Genomic DNA, 17,467 nt, shown 5'->3' with positions numbered 1-17,467 from the left:
GCTGCTGGTCAAAGCAAAAAAAATAGGAACTAGATGAGAAGGGAGGAATCTTTTCAAAAAGAAGAAAATTGGGCGGAGAGGAGTAAAGGACATAATATTTATGGATAAAAGAGTGCCCCCCCCCCCCCCCTCCTTCCACTATTCAATAAGAGAGAGAGCAATTTGAATGGATTGTGTGTATGTGCTCTGCGAATGGAGCAAAAAAGGGTCAGCGGCGCAAATCTGTGCACTTCCTTTTGAAGATGCTCTTTTTGTTGTAAAACTTCTCGGAGAGATTTCTGAGATTTCAATTTTCTCCAGTTTTCTCCATTTTTGTTTATTTTTCTCGCGATTTTTTTATTTTGGAGCTAGCTCCAGGTGAAACATTTCTAGGTTTTCGGTCGTTCAAAATTCCAAATTCTTTATGAAATATAGTTGCAAAACAAGATAAAAACTAAAAAAAATCCATTTAGTATTTGCAAAATCCAGCCGGACAAAATAGCTGAATTAACCATTAGTTTCTTCATATTAGCGAGTTTTTTCTTGGAAATTCTCTATCTTTCCAGTAAGCTAGACTAAGAAAAGAAAGAAACTTACCACTAGCCGGATTCGAACCCCCCGTTTTCTGCTTCACAGGCGTCCCTTTGCCCAGTTGGGCCACTTGAACACATCTTTTCACAAATTTTTTTTCCGACTTTTTTCAGACAGAGAATCTTACGCTGATAATTTTTCTAGTTGACAAAATGTCTCTATCTTTTACTGTTACAGAGATACTGACTTTTAAAATTTTGAGAGGAAAAGAGTGTGGAGCGGGGAAAGACGCAAACGACGAGGCGCACTGCGTCTCCCCTCATCCTATTGTCTCTAGTCGGTGAAACTTTGAACTCGTGTAACTTGGGAGCCGTAAAAGCTATTGTAAAAGTTTTAACTGACGATATGTTCAAAATTGCGTGCTTAATATTTTTATAGTTGAAAGTTTTTATTTATCGTTAACAGTTAAAAAGATGCAGACGCTCAAAGTTTTACAGGTGAAAAAGAGTGTGAGAAACGGCGACTTTGAAGAGTCATATCAATCCTGCCATTTAAGATATGAAAAAAACTTCCAACTGATGAAATGTTCAAAATTTCAAACCCAAACCTTTTTTGTTTACCTTACTTCCCTCATATTTTTCTCTCCGCAGAAACCTTTTTTTCCAGATTTCTCCTCCGAGTCACGTACCAACTTCTTCGGCCGGTGGTTTCATTCATAAAGTAGCTTTTTTCTATAGGAGCCCCCATTTATATATAAAAGGAAGCAGAGGCTATTGAATGGAGTGAGGGGACCCTAATTACTTCCAGACCTTGGGGGGAGGTCATATGAAATATTCATAGAAAAGTGCGCGCGGATTTTGTAAAGAATTTTTATTTTTAGGATTTTTTTTAAATTTGATATAATATGATTGCAGTAACCCTACAATATCCCACAGTGACCCTATAGTAGTCCCACAATGACCTTACAGTAACCTTACAGTAACCCTACAGTAACTTTATAATATCACTACAGCAACCTTACAGTAGGCCTACAGGAAGCCTACAGTAGCCCGTCAGTAAGTCGATAGCAACCCTACAGTTACCCTACAGTAATCTTACAGAAACCCTTCCGTTACCCCACAATAACTCTACAGTAACCCTAACGTATCCCCACCGTAATCTTACAGTAACCCTACAGTATCCCCACAGTAACCCCACAGTCACATTACAGTAACCCTACAGTATTACTACAGTACCAGTGAAATATCACTTTTCGAGTTGCCAACTCCACCCAAATCAAACTAGAAACTTTCCAATTTTCCAGAAAAAAATTCAAAAAATCGTGACGTCATTTCTCTTGATTTCCTCTCGATTTCCTGCCCATTGTTTCATGGCTCATTGAGCCCTGAAACCTATTTTGTGAGCCCAATTTTCTTTGTTATTTTTTCTTTTGGTCATATTTCTTATGCACTTTTTTTTCCTCCTTGAATCTATTTTTAGTCTCAAATTTCTTTCCTATTTTTTTTCTCAATTTTCTATGTTTTCAAGATGTATGTACAAAATGTCAAGGATCACATTACCTTTGCCGTTTTTTTTTGGAAATTTTTCTTCATATTAGCTTTTATTTTTAGAACTGGAAATTTTGGTTTTGTCTGAATATTTATTTTTTCAGAAAGTTTCAGATCTTTGATAATTTGAAATTTCACATTTTTTGAAAAAATTGCAGAATTTACAGGTTTTTGCAAAATTTTTAAATCAGATTTTAAAAAAATCTATACATTTCAGGTATTTGAAAATTACTATAAAATTCAGTTTTTTGCAAAATTTTTTAATTTTCCGATTTTTGAAAAAATTACAGACATTTTTTAGAAATTTTAAAAAATTACTTGAAACTTCAGATTTTTACAAAAATTTAAAATTTCAGATAAAAAATTTTAGGTATTTCAGGGTTTTTGAAAATTACTAGAAAATTACTAGAATTTCAGATTTTTGCAAAATATTTTCGGATTTTAAATTTTCAAAAAAACAAGCATTTTTGGCGGGAAATTCGATTTTTTTAGTTTTGGTGGGAAATTCAAATTTCAAGTAATTCTTTATTTCAAAATATTTTCCCATCAGTTCTCACGAAAAAAAAAACAATTTCGCGATAAAATTCTCACCAGGAAATTTTCAACAAATTTTCCAAAATTGAGTTACCAATTCCCACCCCCCCCCCCCCCCTCTGATTGTTTTTCCCCAAATTTTTCTTTGTTTTCTATTTCTTCTTGTTATTTCAGGAGCTTTTGCCTTAAAACTTTTCGATTTTCAGATTTTTTTTGGAGAAAGAGGTAGTTGGAAATATGGTAAGTAAGGACTGCCGAAGAATTAAAAATTAAAAATTTTCAGCCAATAATTGGGAAGGAATGGTTTACAGATGTGGCGAAGCAGCAGCCAATGGTGCTTTATGAGTTAGTTTTTCTGTTTGAAAAATGTTTAATTTTGATAAATTGATTTAAAAAAAATTTTAATTCAAAAAAATTCAAAATGTTTTTTTGAAATTTATTTTTTATTAAAAAAAAATTTCAGAGACATATCCCAAGGCTGTGAAAGATTTGTGGTCCCCGTCTACTCAAATCCTCGATTTTTTATGGATTCTTCGCTTTTTGAAAATTTCAAATATACTTCAAGAATTATCGACGTGGCGGGGCAATTAGCTTGCCGGAGTGCTTCGCCAACTTTTGTGAGATTTTTTAAATTTCCTACCCAAAATAGAATAAATAAATTTATTTTTTTTGTACTGAATAAATTTAGAAAGAAAAACGATACAAGTTGAATTTGGCGCCAAAAATTAAAACAAAAAGAAGTTTAAATTTCGAGCCAATTTTCAATTTCCTGCCAAAAATTTAATTTCTCTTCAAAACTTTGGGAAATAAAAAATTTGAATTTGGAGCCAAATTAATTTAAAAAATTAAATTTGAATTTCCCGCCAAAAATTTTCAAACATTTAAAAACTACGATGATACATGTTTGCAAAAATATGTGAAAACTTGAATTTCGCGCCAAAAAAAAATTGAATTTTGAATTAAGCGCCAATTTATTTCAAAAAATTAATTTGAATTTTCGTTCGAGAATTTTCAAAAGTTTGAAATTTCAATTTTTTCTTCTAAAATATTGAGAAAAATTGGAAATTTTGGAAATTCCTGTAATTTTATTTTCAATAAATTAAATTTGAATTTGCAAATTTTTTTTTTCCGAAGTTTCAACTGAAAAATCCAGTTTCAGATGTGCCAATGCGCTGGTCAGTGCTCAACAAATTGTGAATGCTCATCAGGGGTTTTCGGGGAAGGTAAACTTATTTTTCATCAATTTTTTAAAAACTTTCCACCCAATTTTCACCATTAACGTTATAGGAGGAACCGTAGAAAACATGGAACTCCTCATGTGGGACACAGTCCGAGAATGCAACGAGTACTGTAATTGTGCTCTGTGGTGTGGGAACCGAGTGGCGCAAAAAGGTGCCATGTACCCTGTTGAGGTGAGATTTTGTAAATTTTCAAACTATCATCTCGTAGTAGAAAAAATTGGAAACATTTTGTTAGTTGACAACTTTTATGTACCTAGAAAGTCGGAGTAGTTATGAGAGTTTAAAAATTTTGCAAAAAAAAAACAAAAAAAAATTATTTTTCAGATTTTCGCTCGGGATCCTTGGTGTGGGTGGGGGGTCCGTGCATCCGTCGACATTGCATTTGGCACATTTATTGGAGAATATGCTGGTGAGCTCATCGATGATGAAGAAGCCATGGATAGGCATGATTCCACGTTTTTGTTCGAGACTAAAGTGGTAATATTTTAATTAAATTGTTTTTGCCAAAAAAAACATCATTATTACAGGGCTCTGAAACTCTGACAATTGACGCAAAATACTCGGGAAATTACACAAGATTTATCAACCACAGTTGTGCGCCAAATGTTAAGGTAAGAAAAATGAGACACTTTTTAAGTTAGGCGCGCCCTAGAGAGTAGGGAAAGAGAGAGGGGGAGAGAAGCATACAGTCTAGCCCTCTGCGTCTCTCGTCTCTTTCTCACCCAACTTTAACCGCTAGTATCTCGTTAACAGCTGGAAACTGCAAAAAGCTTCCACTTAAAAAAATAATCCGCGAGAATTTCTGCACTTTTCCAGGTAGCCAACATAAGCTGGGACTACGACAAGATTCAGCTCATCCACATGTGCTTTTTCACGGATAAGGCTATCAGAAAAGGCGAGGAGCTTACAATAGACTACGGAGAAGCCTGGTGGGCTAACAAGGCAGGTTTTTAAAGTATTTCTGATTTAAGAAAAAATATGTGTTTTACAGAAATTCCCGTGCCTCTGCAAGTCGTCGGAATGTAGATATCAATTTGGAAATGATCAACGAACCTGAGAAAAATAAACATTTTGGTTATTATGTGATGATTTACGAATAGACAATGAATTTTTAGAATTATTTTCTTCCCATTTAACTATTTTTGTCGAGAGTCGCCTTCTCTGGCAGTAGGAAAGTGAGGCTGGTTTTCGGAATATCTGAATTTTCCCATTTGCCAAGTCGGCGAGCAATCAAAATTTTTAGCACATTTGCATTTCCATCACTTCCTTCTGAACACTGATCTGCCACCCTACCTGATTAGAATCTCATCTGCATATTGACTTGGAATGCAAATCAGCCCCACATAAAAGCCCAGCGGCTCCCCATAGTTATCACCAGAAATCCATTGCAAAATGAGATTCCTCTTCATCACCCTCGTTTTCTTCTGCATCCTTCCAACCATCTTCGCCAGACATCGTGGAGAACGCATCGAATTCGCCACTGATGAATATGACCCGGAAGCTCTCTACAATAGACACCAATTGGCTCGTGAGTACATCGAGACGGAGCAGGCCCGTTCCAACATTCGTGAGGACGTTGCAAAGGAGGAGATTCGTCATATTATGAGACTGCGAGAAATCAAGAAAAACGTTGAGATGTACTTTGGAGATCGCTGATAACTACTTCACATTATAAGTATTTGAAATAAACGTTATATGCACATTTCACATTAACTTGTCTTTTACAATTTTACAAACAGAGTTGCAGTGCCATGACCAGATACAATTTCGGGTCCTAAAGTCAGGCCTAGCGTTGCTGCGCTTGAATTTTTGCTGAGCTTGAAAAATGGACAAGCTTCAGAGTAACCAGAGTAGATCGTTGTTGTAGTTCTGAATGAATGTTAACACAAATCGTTTTTTTTTAGATTCAGAGCTTCGATTGTTGAAGTTTTATCTCAGGCAGCATATACTTGATTCGGTTTAGCCAAACAGTTTTACTGATAATATACGAGGTGAAACTTTCGGATTTAAAGTTCTTAAAAACCTTTTGTGGGCCTATTTCTATGTTACAAGGCACTACGAGTTGACGACGGAAAGAGCTTCTGCTCACACGACTATCTGACTGATGTGCTTCAGGCTCCGATATTGATGCTCTCCAAAATCCAGGGGAAGGCTTTGAGCTTCATGCCTCTTAAACTTGTTATCTGAAAATATGTCGGAGGGTAACTGGAAAAATTCTGAAACACCTCAAGATCGTCCAAATGCAGAAACTATCAGAAAAATCTAATGACCGATGAAACTCCTGGCTGGCTGGCTGGTAGACTTACAGTAAAACGCCAAACTCTTAAAAACAATTAAAAACTGCCGGGAGAGTCTTATAATTGATTTATTATAAAATGAAAATAGAGAAATTATCAGCGATCTCCGAAGTACATCGCAACGTTTTTCTTGATTTCCCGCAGTCTCATAATATGACGAACTTCCTCCTTTGCAACGTCCTCCCGAATGTTGGCACGGGCCTGCTCCGTCTCGATGTACTCACGAGCCAATTGGTGTCTATTGTAGATAGCTTCCGGGTCATACTCATCATTGGCAAATTCGATACGTTCTCCACGATGACTGGCGAAGATGGTTGGAAGGATGCAGAAGACGGCGAGGGTGATGAAGAGGAATCTCATTTTGTGATGAGCCTGTGTTGAGGACTGTGGGGAGCCGCTGGGCTTTTATGTGGGGCTGATTTGTATTCCATGCCAATATGCAGATTAGATTCTAATCAGGTATGGTGGCAGATCAGTGTGCAGCAGGAAGTGATGGAAATTCAAAAGAGCTGGGAATTTGGATTGTTATGCAACTGGAGAATCGGAAGTTATGTGCATTATCTGAAAAGCTGTTGGAAGATACTACAGAATACAAAAAACGGCAATTTTTAAAATAATATTCTTTATCGGTCCTTACGAGCGGAATAGCGGAAACTTTAATAAACATTACTAGACTCACAACGTCTTCAAACACCGAATCTCAAGCAGTGGCCCATTTAATAACTACAATAAATACTCTATCAAAGTACCTACAAGTATTCTCATTGCTAAACACAACAAAACACTTTAAAAAATTAATAAAAACCGCGAAAATTCAGTCACGATTTCAGTTTTGAAATTTCTTCCCTGTATTAGTGGATCACAGCCATCCGTCTCCATCCCAACTTTCCTTTTTTTTGATATGAGCAAGTTGATTTGATTTTTCATGAACATCTTTGCGATGTAGATGTCTGTCCAAGAGAGACCAGACTCTGAGTATTTCAGCAAAAAAACGCGACGCATACCAAGCTTTCACTTTTGTTTAGTGGAACGATGGTTTTAATGCCAAATGTCAGGAAATTCTCGAATCAGAAACTATTTGAAAAGTGTCTGAAAATGTGTTATAATTATGAACATTCTGAACATTCCGTAGCCACTTTAAAAATCACCAGGCTCTTTTTGAAATTTCTAATAACATCTAGAAAAGTGTTCATCGAGTTTTGATACTGAAACAAGACACTACACTATTTGTGCTCTAAGCTCAATGTTCTGAACTTCTGACTGGCTGGCTGACCTGGCTGGTAGAGTTGACTCTCAATAACACCCCTCTTAAAAGCAAGCAAAAAAGCAGATTCATTTTTAATAAAATTATAAAATGATTTATTATAAAATGAAAATAGAGAAATTATCAGCGATCTCCAAAGTACATCTCAACGTTTTTCTTGATTTCTCGCAGTCTCATAATATGACGAACTTCCTCCTTTGCAACGTCCTCACGAATGTTGGAACGGGCCTGCTCCGTCTCGATGTACTCACGAGCCAATTGGTGTCTATTGTAGATAGCTTCCGGGTCATACTCATCATTGGCAAATTCGATACGTTCTCCACGATGACTGGCGAAGATGGTTGGAAGGATGCAGAAGACGGCGAGGGTGATGAAGAGGAATCTCATTTTGTGATGAGCCTGTGTTGAGGACTGTGGGGAGCCGCTGGGCTTTTATGTGGGGCTGATTTGTATTCCATGCCAATATGTAGATTAGATTCTAATCAGGTATGGTGGCAGATCAGTGTGCAGAAGGATGTGATAAAAATGCAAATGTGAATATAGAGTTAGTAAATGATAGAGACCTAGAGAAACTAGAGTGCCTCACTGTCTGCGTCTCCTTTGCCTTTTAACTGGAAAATTACAGAGCCCATAATTCAAAGACGGTAAGTCACAAAGAAAAATTGTATTCTTACAACAAAATATCATTAAACTCCTAGTTACAGAGACCTAGAGACCTGTAGAGAACAAGAGAGACGCAGGGAAGCTAGAGTGTCTCACTGTCTGGGTCTCTCTTATCCTATCTTTCTCAAGCTGTTTTTCCCAAAACTATTCCTTCCGTTTCTATCTCTAAATCTCTTCCTATCTCTCATCCTCCCCCAGATCGCTTAGGACCCTCTAATTTGATCCATCTGTCGGATGTCAGCTCCCTCACTTTTTATCTCTAATCCTCACCGCCGCCCCGGCACTATCTATCAGATTTTACACTTGTATCACTCGGCTCTGTGTGAGCTCAGCAGCTTCTCGTCGTTTCTTTTTTTGTATAAATTTGAAGAATGAAGCGCCAAAATATCAGAACCCTGTCACTTATCGTCTGCACACTGACCTACCTTTTAGTTGGAGCAGCCGTATTTGATGCGCTGGAGACGGAGAATGAGATTCTGCAGGTAAGAGGGCTCGGTGAGCCCGTTAAAAATCCATTTTTCCAGCGAAAATTCAAAATTTTTAGAGAAAATTGGTGCAGCGAGTGCGGGAGAAGCTGAAAACCAAGTACAACATGTCGAATGCGGACTACGAGATTTTAGAGGCGACTATTGTGAAAAGTGTGCCACACAAAGCCGGGTACCAGTGGAAATTTAGTGGAGCATTTTATTTTGCGACAACTGTGATAACGACGATCGGTGAGATTTTGGTGTTATAATTTGGTGTTCAGTAATTCTTATAGCTGGTAGATCCAGAGATACAAGCTTGGTCTTTCCAAATTTCTATATCTAAACTTTGAACGCTTCTACCTCTGCGGAGGTTGAAGATTTAAAAAAAATTTCAACTGACAAAATGTTAAACAAAAAATTTTACACACTTTATTAGTTGAGATTTTTTATATAGCTCCTCTAGTTCTTTAGTTATTGCCAGTTAAAGTTTGTTGACTGTCTGTGTGTCACGCCTCTCGGTTTCTGCCTTTGATGGTCTCTAACTCTGCGAAGGTTGAAGATTTTTAAAAATTTTCAACTGACAAAATGTTAAGCTGAATATTTAACACAATTCATTTGTTAAAAGTTTTTTGGTAGCTTGCCTGGTTTTTGAGTTATTTTCAGTTGAATTTTGCAGCCGGGCCGGCCCGCTAGCAAGAGAGTGTGAGACGCAGAGAAGAGAGAGTGTCTCGCTGTCTGTGTCTCCCACACTCTCGCTATTAAATTTCAAGCTTTTATTATTTTTCAACAAAGTATTCAACCCAAAATTCTAAACATGTAACTTCTAGGCTACGGTCATAGTACCCCAATGACAGACGCCGGAAAAGTTTTCTGCATGCTCTACGCACTGGCGGGAATTCCATTGGGACTTATCATGTTTCAGAGTATTGGTGAGTTGCTGAAAATTTTCCAGGAGTTCCATTTAAAACTAAACTTGAATCTTCAGGTGAGCGAATGAATACTTTCGCCGCAAAGCTGCTCCGTTTCATAAGACGAGCCGCCGGGAAACAACCAATAGTGACGTCATCAGACCTGATTATTTTCTGTACCGGGTGGGGAGGTCTGCTTATTTTTGGAGGTATTTTTTATCGATTTTTTTTGAATAAAAAATTATAAAAGTTTCAGGAGCATTCATGTTTTCATCCTATGAAAATTGGACATATTTCGACGCGGTGTACTACTGTTTTGTGACTTTGACTACAATTGGTAATAATTTGGAATTTAAGACGTTTTTTTCCGAAAGATCTCTTTAAAAAATTGTTTTTAATCTTAAAAATTTTCTGAAATAATCTAAAATGTCTTTCCAAAGAATCTAATCTTTTTCCGCGAAATTCAAAATTAAAAAAAAAATTTCTAAAATAATTTGAAAGTTTTTGTTCCAATCAAATTTAAAAATAAAATTGCATGCAACATCTTTTTTTAAATATTAGATTTTCAAAATTGTCTGAAATTTTGGCCTGAAACTGCCATTTTCTCAGGATTCGGTGACTACGTGGCACTTCAAAAGCGTGGCTCCCTGCAAACTCAACCAGAATACGTATTCTTCTCGCTGGTCTTCATTCTCTTCGGGCTCACGGTCATTTCTGCGGCGATGAACCTCCTAGTGCTCCGGTTTTTGACTATGAACACCGAAGATGAACGGAGGGATGAACAGTGAGTTTTTTTCTGAAAATATTCTTTTAAAAATACACAGAAAATTATTTCAGAGAAGCGATTTTGGCGGCTCAGGGACTCGTCAGAGTTGGTGATCCTACTGCTGATGATGATTTTGGCAGATTACCACTGTCGGATAATGTTTCGGTGGGTATAACTTTGGCTTAGGCTTATGCTTAGGCTTAGGCTTAGGCTTCGGTTTAGGCTTAGGCTTATGCTCAGACTTAGGCTTAGGCTTAGGTTTAGGCTTTGGCAGTATTTTGAATTTTTTTCACCAATTAAACTGTTTTTAGGAATAAATCAAATGTAAATTTTCAGCTCGCCTCCTGCTCCTGCTATCAGTTGCCAGATGAAAAGCTCCGACACCGTCACAGAAAGCACACGGAGCCGCACGGAGGTCCTCCGACGTTTTCCGGGATGACTACACGACCAAAATATTAAGAAGAAGCTGCAATCTCTTGAAGTACTTTTTGATCTCTTATGTTACTTTTTTGAAATGAAAAATTTCAATAATACAGACGAATCTCAGTCCATAATGCATTGCAGAGCACGTAAGCACGTAGGTATTTAGGCACGTAGGCACGTAGGCACGTAGGCCTAAAATTGAAACCCTATATTTTACACCATTTCTTCCATATTTACCACACAACGAGAGCCCATTTCCACATAAAATTTCCATAATGAGAGAGACCACTCTTTTTATGTCTTCTCACCAGGTACCTCCGGGGCACTGTTACATAAAAAATACATAGGTTTTTATGTTTGCCTATGCAAAAAAAAACGGTCGCTCCCAGAGCCATTTGCCTTACATTCGACACTTTTTTTGGCGGGAATTTTTTTTGGGGAAAAGTCCCGTTTTTAATGAATTTTCAAGAGGGAGAATGAGTAGAAATCAGCTTCTGGAGTCTTCGCAGGTTGAGGAAATTGATATGGTAATATTTTAAGATTTTTTGAAATGTGGGGAAAAATTAGAAAAAAAAATTTTGGAAAATTTTTTCAATTTTTTTTTCAGATTTTTTTACTCAAACACTATACAATTGATATTTTCAGTGGGAAATACTAAAAAACTCTTCAAATGTGCTCCGAGACTACTACGATATGGGCAATTTTAAGATTTCGGGCAACAAGGAGAAGCTGGTGGCTCTCACGGGAATGTCCGATCGGCAGGTGGGTTTTTGCCGGGTTTTTTGAAAATAAATGTACTTCGATTTAAATTGAAATTTAATACGATCTGGGATAAAATCTTTTTTTCTTCGAATTCTATTTTTTTGTAAAAATTTCTTTACTCAAATTTCAGATCGAGCTTCACCTCCAAAAGTACCGCCGTGAGGACAAGAAAAACGGCGTCATCATCCCAAAATCCGTGTACACCCCGGAGCAACACGCTGTGCTCCGCGAAGGCTTTGAGCACTGCTCCTGGCTTTCAAAATCCACGTTGAACAAGCTGGCCAGCGAGTCAGGGCTCACCAGAACTCAGGTAAAGCTGGAAATTCTGAAAATTTTGGAAAAAAAAACTGAAAACTTGCAGGTTTCCACGTGGTTCAGCAAGGAAAGACGAGTGAGAGCCGGGAAAAAATCGAAAAGATCGAAAAAAATTGTGAAAACCGAAACGCCGGCATTTGTCTTGGTAAGCAATTGAAGACTTTTGGAGATTTTTTGACAATTCTGAAATTTTCAGTCCTACCAACCTTTGGAGCAATTTTTGCAAAAGCAGGCCGGAGAGAAAACAAGACAATTAGTGTATTTTTCGATTGAAAATATACTTTCTCAGAATTTTCCGAGGAAAAATTAAAAATGTTTTTATCTTATTAAAAAAAAAAAAATTTTTTGTCGCTTCGTTTATTTTAATAAAATTGAAAAATAATCAAGTTAGAGCTGATTTTGATGGTGCAAAAATTGGCGCAATAACAAACACCGGCGCAAAAAATTTTGAAAATATTCAAGCCTGAGCCTAAGCCTAACCCTAAGACTAAGTCTAGACCTACGCCTGAGCCTAAGCCTAAGCTTCATTTTCTTTAAGATTTTGACTAAATTTAAATTTTTCCGGATTGATCTTCTGACGCTAGATTTTTAAGTCATGATAACCAAATTTTTGAAATTTCAATTTTAATTTTTTTAAAATAACATTTCTTAATTTGCCAAAATTGCAGAGGGCTTAAGCTTAGGCTTAGGCCTAGGCCTAGGCTCAGGCTTGAATATTATATTGATGCACATGAGAAAATAATCGAGAAAAAATCAGAACTGATAGTTAACAAATACAAAGATCACCATCGTCTGCTCTGATAATATTTCCGCCACCTACACTATTGTATTTCCAAGAATTAATATATTACGAAAATCAAATGACTCTCATGATGATACCGTACTTGATATTGTTAGCAAGCAAGAGGATATTAAAGCTAACTCGAACTAGGGCTGTGCAACCGGACGTCCGGTCGTCCGGACCGGACGATCATCGTCCGGTTTTAGAAAAAAAAAACCACTTTTTAGAACTTTGAAAATTTTCCGAGGGGTATGTTTTCACGGCGGTCGACAATATCCGAGTTTCGCCACTCGCTCTACTTAATCATAGAATTTTATAATGACCGGACGACCGGACGTCCGGTTGCACAGCTCTAACTCGAACTCCATAGTAAACCATCACTTTTCATAGAACCAACTTCAGGCTCATGGAAAAAGCCATCAGCAGTAAGGGGAGAATTTTTGATTTTTTTTTGTATATCCTCTATTAGTTTTGCACCCCCTTTGCTCAACTTTGGCAGCTCATATCTCAGTAGTCGTTTGTTCTAAAGAAAAGTTGTCTACTGATAAAATATTTGTTAGATGTTTTTTCTATAGTATGTAGTTTGTTAATTATTTATATGTTCAAAAAAAAAAGAGATATGAGCTGTCAAAGTTGAGCAAAGGGGTGCAAAACTAATAGAGGATATACGGTAGCTCTGATAGGCATAGTTTGTAGAGTTGTGAAAAACACCGTGCCAGAAACCGTGTGAACCATTTTTGTTGGTCCCAGTGCCACACTTCATGAATCTGAGCTCTTCAGAGCTGAGGGTTGACAGGAAAAATATAAATTTGTAGAAAAAAATCAATATGAACAACACAAAATCGTCCTAGAAACAAGAATGAGGAGTACGATACTGCGTTGCGCGTCTTTTATAGGATGGAACACGCCTGTCTAATCTGATCTTACCAGCTGTGGAAGATTATATGGTATTGTGACTTCACACCAGACATACGCAAGTTTCGAACAGTTTTTTTAAAGCAGAAATCAAATTAGGTGCACGTTTTGAACGACAACATCTTGTTTCGAGGGTACCAGCTGCTCACACATTGGAAGATCAGATTAGACAGATGTTCCATCCTATAAAAGACACGCAACGCCGTGTCGTACATGTCATTCTTAATTCTAGGACGATTGTGTGTTGTCTATTTCTGTTTTTTCTCTCCTTTTTCCTTCAAATCATAATTGGCAAGCCCGAAAGCTCCGAGAAAACCTGCGAATCGCACAAAGTATGGCACTGGGACTTCTCAGAAATGGTTCCGTGGAGGTTTCTTCGTGAAAACTAAAAAAGCTACGGTAAGTGCATTATTTATTTTTCAAAGTTTTTCCAGACAAGTAATTTCAATTTTCAGAACACTCCATACGGTCATTTGAGTCTCAACCTTGCCATCGAGGAGGGATACAATAAAACTTGGTTCAGAGGAAAGTGTCTGTGGATATTTTGAAAGTTCTACCGTTCTCGTTTTTTATTTTGTTTATTAATAAATTTGTGTTGAAAAATATCTGCTTCTTCTATGTAAATGGAGACAACGCTGGTTTTTGGCGCTTTCTAAGAAATCTCGTGGGGAGTTGGAGAGTTAAAGAGACGGAGAGCATTTTTTAAGAAGAGCGTTCGATTGTAAGAGACGCAGGGAGAACCATGGATGGTCGGGGATTTTGATTCTCCCAATCTCCCGCCTAGTGTGCCGCAATGAGCATCTGGTTGCCCCTTCCAGGCAATCAGCAAGTATTCATCGATCTGTTTTTGCACCAGGACGCGTTTTGCGCCAGGTATAACACCATTCGTCGCATTCGAGTATACATAGTCAGTTCACTGTGCGCTATGGCACCCTTCCATCTGCTCCGTCTCCCTTCTGTAGCTCTCGATGAGGTTCTCAAGACGATGTGTCTTCTGGAGTTGTAAGTTGGTTTTTATTATTCATTTCCAGGGTATTTATTTGAAAGGGCACCCATTGCCCGGAAAAATGTTTTTTGGAGAATTTTCGCTCTATTGAGAACACCTGTATTTTCAACTCCCGTCGTGGTTACTGTTACGCACAGTTTCTGTGTGTTTCTGTGAGGGCCAACCCGCCGACATCATTACCCCTTGACTAGCGTCGGCAAGAGTGTGGTAGCTAGGGGTTCATTTGACGTGGGTTTTTCGAGACCTTGTTCGTTCCGATAAAGGTCCAAGATCAGTCCTTAACGTTCAGCGACCTGCGGCCTAGCAAATTCTCACCTCCGACTGATTGAATCCCCCAATACTTAGGGTCTCTTTTTATTGGCCAGGGCGGCCCTATTTAGTCCTATGCCTGAAACATGAACCTTCACCTACTTCCCGACCAATTTTTTTGGCTTTCCGGCTTAGTTGGGGTAAAATTGCGACTTAAAACAACTTCTAGCCAGTCCTAGTCGGCCCACAAACCTTCACTTATCAATCTTTACTTCCAGAATCCAGCTTGCAAGTGTCTCCAAAAAGATCCAGCGCTTCATCAAAATCACGTTATCCACGGTGCCTATCGACATGGTTGTAGCAATGCGTCAGGGAAATATCATACTCACTCTTAACGCCGGCGCCACTGCCCAGCCGTTAGAATTCGCCATAGACTGTGAAACCAGTTTTGGCGAACTTCGAGATCTTCAAATTGATGGTATTAGAATGCAAGTGAGAGTGGACACAGACGCGTCTAATATCACAAATTACATGATCCACGCTGCCACACTACAGCGCTTGCTTAACCACTTTGGCAAAATGTTCAAGGATTTGACAGTTTCGGTGTGTGATCGAGATAATGATAGAGACAAATGGCATTACTTGACAAAGTTTTTCGAGAAGTATAAGCCTAAAATTGATGATATGAGCCTATACGATAACGGGGCCAAAACCGAGCTCACCATCTACAAACAGTTCCTTGCAGCATCCAAAACAGCGAGAAAGATCTTTATTGAGGCAAAGTCTGAGCCAGCATTTCTGTATGATCCTGATGAAAAACTTCTTGTAACTAATCATGTCAATGTCAATATCACACCCGCAACCTGGGTGACCACAGAGAACATCAAGATTTTCGGCAACTGCTGTAGTTTGATCTTATACGAGACACAATTTAACAGTGAAGATCTCAATATGATCCTCAAGGATTGGATGGAAGCGCCGGCGTCTCCCCTGGTAGTTTTAAGCCTCGAAGCAGCTGAATCAATCGACGAGGACTTGGTTTTCAAGGATCTACCAGTTAGAGCAATTGAGGATGAAGTGGTTAAGGGTTTTATGCCGAGAGAACCTACAGAGACGCGATACAGACTTGGCGAACATGCAGCTATATTTATAGATGACAAGTTTCTCAAGTTTCATAATCTGAGCAAGATGACTAACTATAATTGATGAAACATTTTTGTAATAAAAATTGTTGTACCTATTCAACTCTCCAACCCCGCAAAAGGTTTTGTCACCATTTTTTGAATCTAGTGCTTTTTTTTGGCAATTTCGGCCAGACTTTGGAATGTCTCATTTTTCATTGTTTTTATTTGTTTTCTTTTAAATTCTTGAATTTTCTGGAACTTATACTTTCTCTTTTCCTCCACCCACCAAGCCTAAGCCTGAGCCTATACCTAAGCCTAAAACTAGGCCTGAGATTAAGCCCAAGCCTTAGCCCAAGCCTCAGCCCAAGCCTAAGCCTAAGCCTATTCCTAAGCCTAAGCCTGAAACTGAGTATAAGCCCAGCATACGCCAAAATTACGCTGAAAATACGACCGAAAAGAGGCGACATATAAAAATTTAGCTATTTTATTTTCTCTATTAAAAACATTCCTTCAATAAATATATATATAAAACAATCATCATTCATTCATTATCAAATCCAAGCTGCTCCAGCTTCAGCACAAACCGCCTACGTCTCGTGAGAATCACCGCACGTGTCCCGTCGTTCTTCTCAATCTTATACACCGTCCATCTTCTGTCCACATTCATGTCCAACTTCTTTTCAGCGGTAACCTTTCTCAGCGGAAGACCTTCCAGTGCAACCTCTCCATCAAACTCTTCAAGGTCCAGACGGATATGCTCCAGATTTGAATTTTCAGTCCAGCCTTTGAGAAACACGTTGACCTCCTGGCTCGTAAGCTCCATATTCTTGAGCTTGATCCTAGTGCACCGATGGAATGCGTTGAGATGCTCCAAAGTGATCCAGAAGGCTTGGGTGATCTCAATCGACTTCAGCAAAAACGACTCCTTCTGAAAGCGCTCCGGATTATGCCAAAAGTCTTCTTCGCAATGCATTCTGAAAATCCACGTGCTGGCGCCTGCACAGGTGCCCATCAAGTGCTGGTAGACCTCGTTGCTCAACGCGTTGTTGGTCCATTGCACGGAGCCAAGCTTTGGCTGCCGCAGACGAATGAACTCCAAAATATGCATCAAGTTGTGCTCGGTGGTTAGAGTGTGCCATTTTCCATCCAAGGAAAGCGTGAGATCAAGGAAGATCTCGCCGATGGGCTCCAGCAAGTCGATGCACCATGGCTCGGGGTCCAGTCCGAAGTAGATTCTTAAAGTGTTTGCAGTGAAGCTGATTGTAAATGCGACCGGCACGCGGGAGACGCACGATTTGACATAGTTCAGGGCACGATTGGAGATGGTGGACATTTCAACTCTGAAAAAATTGAATATTTAGGTCGAGTAGAAACATTTTTAATTGCTCTAGAATATTTGAAAATTTCTCCAAAAATTTTGAACAGATCTAAATTTTGCCGAAATTTTGAGCCGCGAAACTGGATTTTTTAAAAACTTACAATTTATGAAGAGTCATTGAGCACAAAACCCGGTCCAAAGCCACTGTGGGAAGGAGGAAGAGAGGAAAAGAGGAGCCGTTGCCGTCCATCATCATGCGAGAGGGAATGAAGTGGCCGGTGTGGTGGCCGGTGGCCGCCGAATCGATATCTTCCCGGGATGAAACTATTTTTTCGCGCCCTGCGCACTATGTGTGACCTCCTGGTGGCCGAGATCAA

General features: G+C 38.6%; 8 protein-coding genes and 1 long non-coding RNA gene across 9 annotated transcripts; 6 read left to right on the top strand and 3 right to left on the bottom strand.

The window, feature by feature from the left end:
* Positions 1 to 2,828: 2,828 nt before the first annotated feature.
* On the top strand, positions 2,829 to 4,933 carry set-11 (SET domain-containing protein; the record flags this gene model as incomplete). The annotated part of the gene is made up of 9 exons (NM_001377732.1): positions 2,829 to 2,831; positions 2,875 to 2,936; positions 3,055 to 3,208; positions 3,751 to 3,814; positions 3,879 to 4,003; positions 4,157 to 4,309; positions 4,360 to 4,443; positions 4,649 to 4,774; positions 4,824 to 4,933. The coding sequence occupies 9 exons, from the start codon at positions 2,829 to 2,831 to the stop codon at positions 4,887 to 4,889; spliced, it is 837 nt and encodes a 278-aa protein (NP_001364763.1). The 3' UTR covers positions 4,890 to 4,933.
* Positions 4,934 to 5,224: 291 nt separating this feature from the next.
* nspf-3 (Nematode Specific Peptide family, group F) lies at positions 5,225 to 5,488 on the top strand (the record flags this gene model as incomplete). The annotated part of the gene is made up of 1 exon (NM_001026974.5): positions 5,225 to 5,488. One exon carries the CDS (start codon positions 5,225 to 5,227, stop codon positions 5,486 to 5,488), a length of 264 nt encoding a protein of 87 aa, NP_001022145.1.
* A 737-nt stretch (positions 5,489 to 6,225) lies between these two features.
* On the bottom strand, positions 6,226 to 6,489 carry nspf-2 (Nematode Specific Peptide family, group F; the record flags this gene model as incomplete). The annotated part of the gene is made up of 1 exon (NM_001026973.3): positions 6,226 to 6,489. One exon carries the CDS (start codon positions 6,487 to 6,489, stop codon positions 6,226 to 6,228), a length of 264 nt encoding a protein of 87 aa, NP_001022144.1.
* A 1,027-nt stretch (positions 6,490 to 7,516) lies between these two features.
* On the bottom strand, positions 7,517 to 7,780 carry nspf-1 (Nematode Specific Peptide family, group F; the record flags this gene model as incomplete). Its single annotated transcript, NM_001026972.3, has 1 exon — positions 7,517 to 7,780. One exon carries the CDS (start codon positions 7,778 to 7,780, stop codon positions 7,517 to 7,519), a length of 264 nt encoding a protein of 87 aa, NP_001022143.1.
* A 597-nt stretch (positions 7,781 to 8,377) lies between these two features.
* sup-9 (Two pore potassium channel protein sup-9) lies at positions 8,378 to 10,736 on the top strand. The gene is made up of 8 exons (NM_061932.6): positions 8,378 to 8,538; positions 8,601 to 8,772; positions 9,351 to 9,452; positions 9,509 to 9,640; positions 9,688 to 9,768; positions 10,041 to 10,215; positions 10,269 to 10,362; positions 10,534 to 10,736. The coding sequence occupies exons 1-8, from the start codon at positions 8,428 to 8,430 to the stop codon at positions 10,654 to 10,656; spliced, it is 990 nt and encodes a 329-aa protein (NP_494333.1). The 5' UTR covers positions 8,378 to 8,427; the 3' UTR covers positions 10,657 to 10,736.
* A 360-nt stretch (positions 10,737 to 11,096) lies between these two features.
* Positions 11,097 to 12,076, top strand: ceh-87 (Homeobox domain-containing protein; the record flags this gene model as incomplete). The annotated part of the gene is made up of 5 exons (NM_061931.5): positions 11,097 to 11,147; positions 11,266 to 11,382; positions 11,513 to 11,692; positions 11,744 to 11,842; positions 11,894 to 12,076. The coding sequence occupies 5 exons, from the start codon at positions 11,097 to 11,099 to the stop codon at positions 12,005 to 12,007; spliced, it is 561 nt and encodes a 186-aa protein (NP_494332.2). The 3' UTR covers positions 12,008 to 12,076.
* A 1,670-nt stretch (positions 12,077 to 13,746) lies between these two features.
* On the top strand, positions 13,747 to 13,997 carry linc-12. The gene is made up of 2 exons (NR_101669.1): positions 13,747 to 13,792; positions 13,849 to 13,997. It is a non-coding gene; the product is annotated as a long non-coding RNA linc-12 (long non-coding RNA).
* Positions 13,998 to 14,186: 189 nt separating this feature from the next.
* Positions 14,187 to 15,881, top strand: F34D6.1 (F-box domain-containing protein; the record flags this gene model as incomplete). The annotated part of the gene is made up of 2 exons (NM_061930.6): positions 14,187 to 14,395; positions 14,927 to 15,881. The coding sequence occupies 2 exons, from the start codon at positions 14,187 to 14,189 to the stop codon at positions 15,852 to 15,854; spliced, it is 1,137 nt and encodes a 378-aa protein (NP_494331.1). The 3' UTR covers positions 15,855 to 15,881.
* A 361-nt stretch (positions 15,882 to 16,242) lies between these two features.
* On the bottom strand, positions 16,243 to 17,364 carry F22E5.17 (F-box associated domain-containing protein). The gene is made up of 2 exons (NM_061929.7): positions 17,252 to 17,364; positions 16,243 to 17,112 (listed from the first exon to the last, which is right to left on the bottom strand). Exons 1-2 carry the CDS (start codon positions 17,344 to 17,346, stop codon positions 16,314 to 16,316), a joined length of 894 nt encoding a protein of 297 aa, NP_494330.2. The 5' UTR covers positions 17,347 to 17,364; the 3' UTR covers positions 16,243 to 16,313.
* Positions 17,365 to 17,467: the final 103 nt, after the last annotated feature.

This window comes from Caenorhabditis elegans, chromosome II (assembly GCF_000002985.6).
Source record: "Caenorhabditis elegans chromosome II".
In the NCBI taxonomy this organism is placed as follows: Eukaryota; Metazoa; Nematoda; class Chromadorea; order Rhabditida; family Rhabditidae; genus Caenorhabditis; species Caenorhabditis elegans.
The sequence above is the reverse complement of the archived record's forward strand: the minus strand, read 5'-3'. Positions and strand labels throughout refer to the sequence as shown.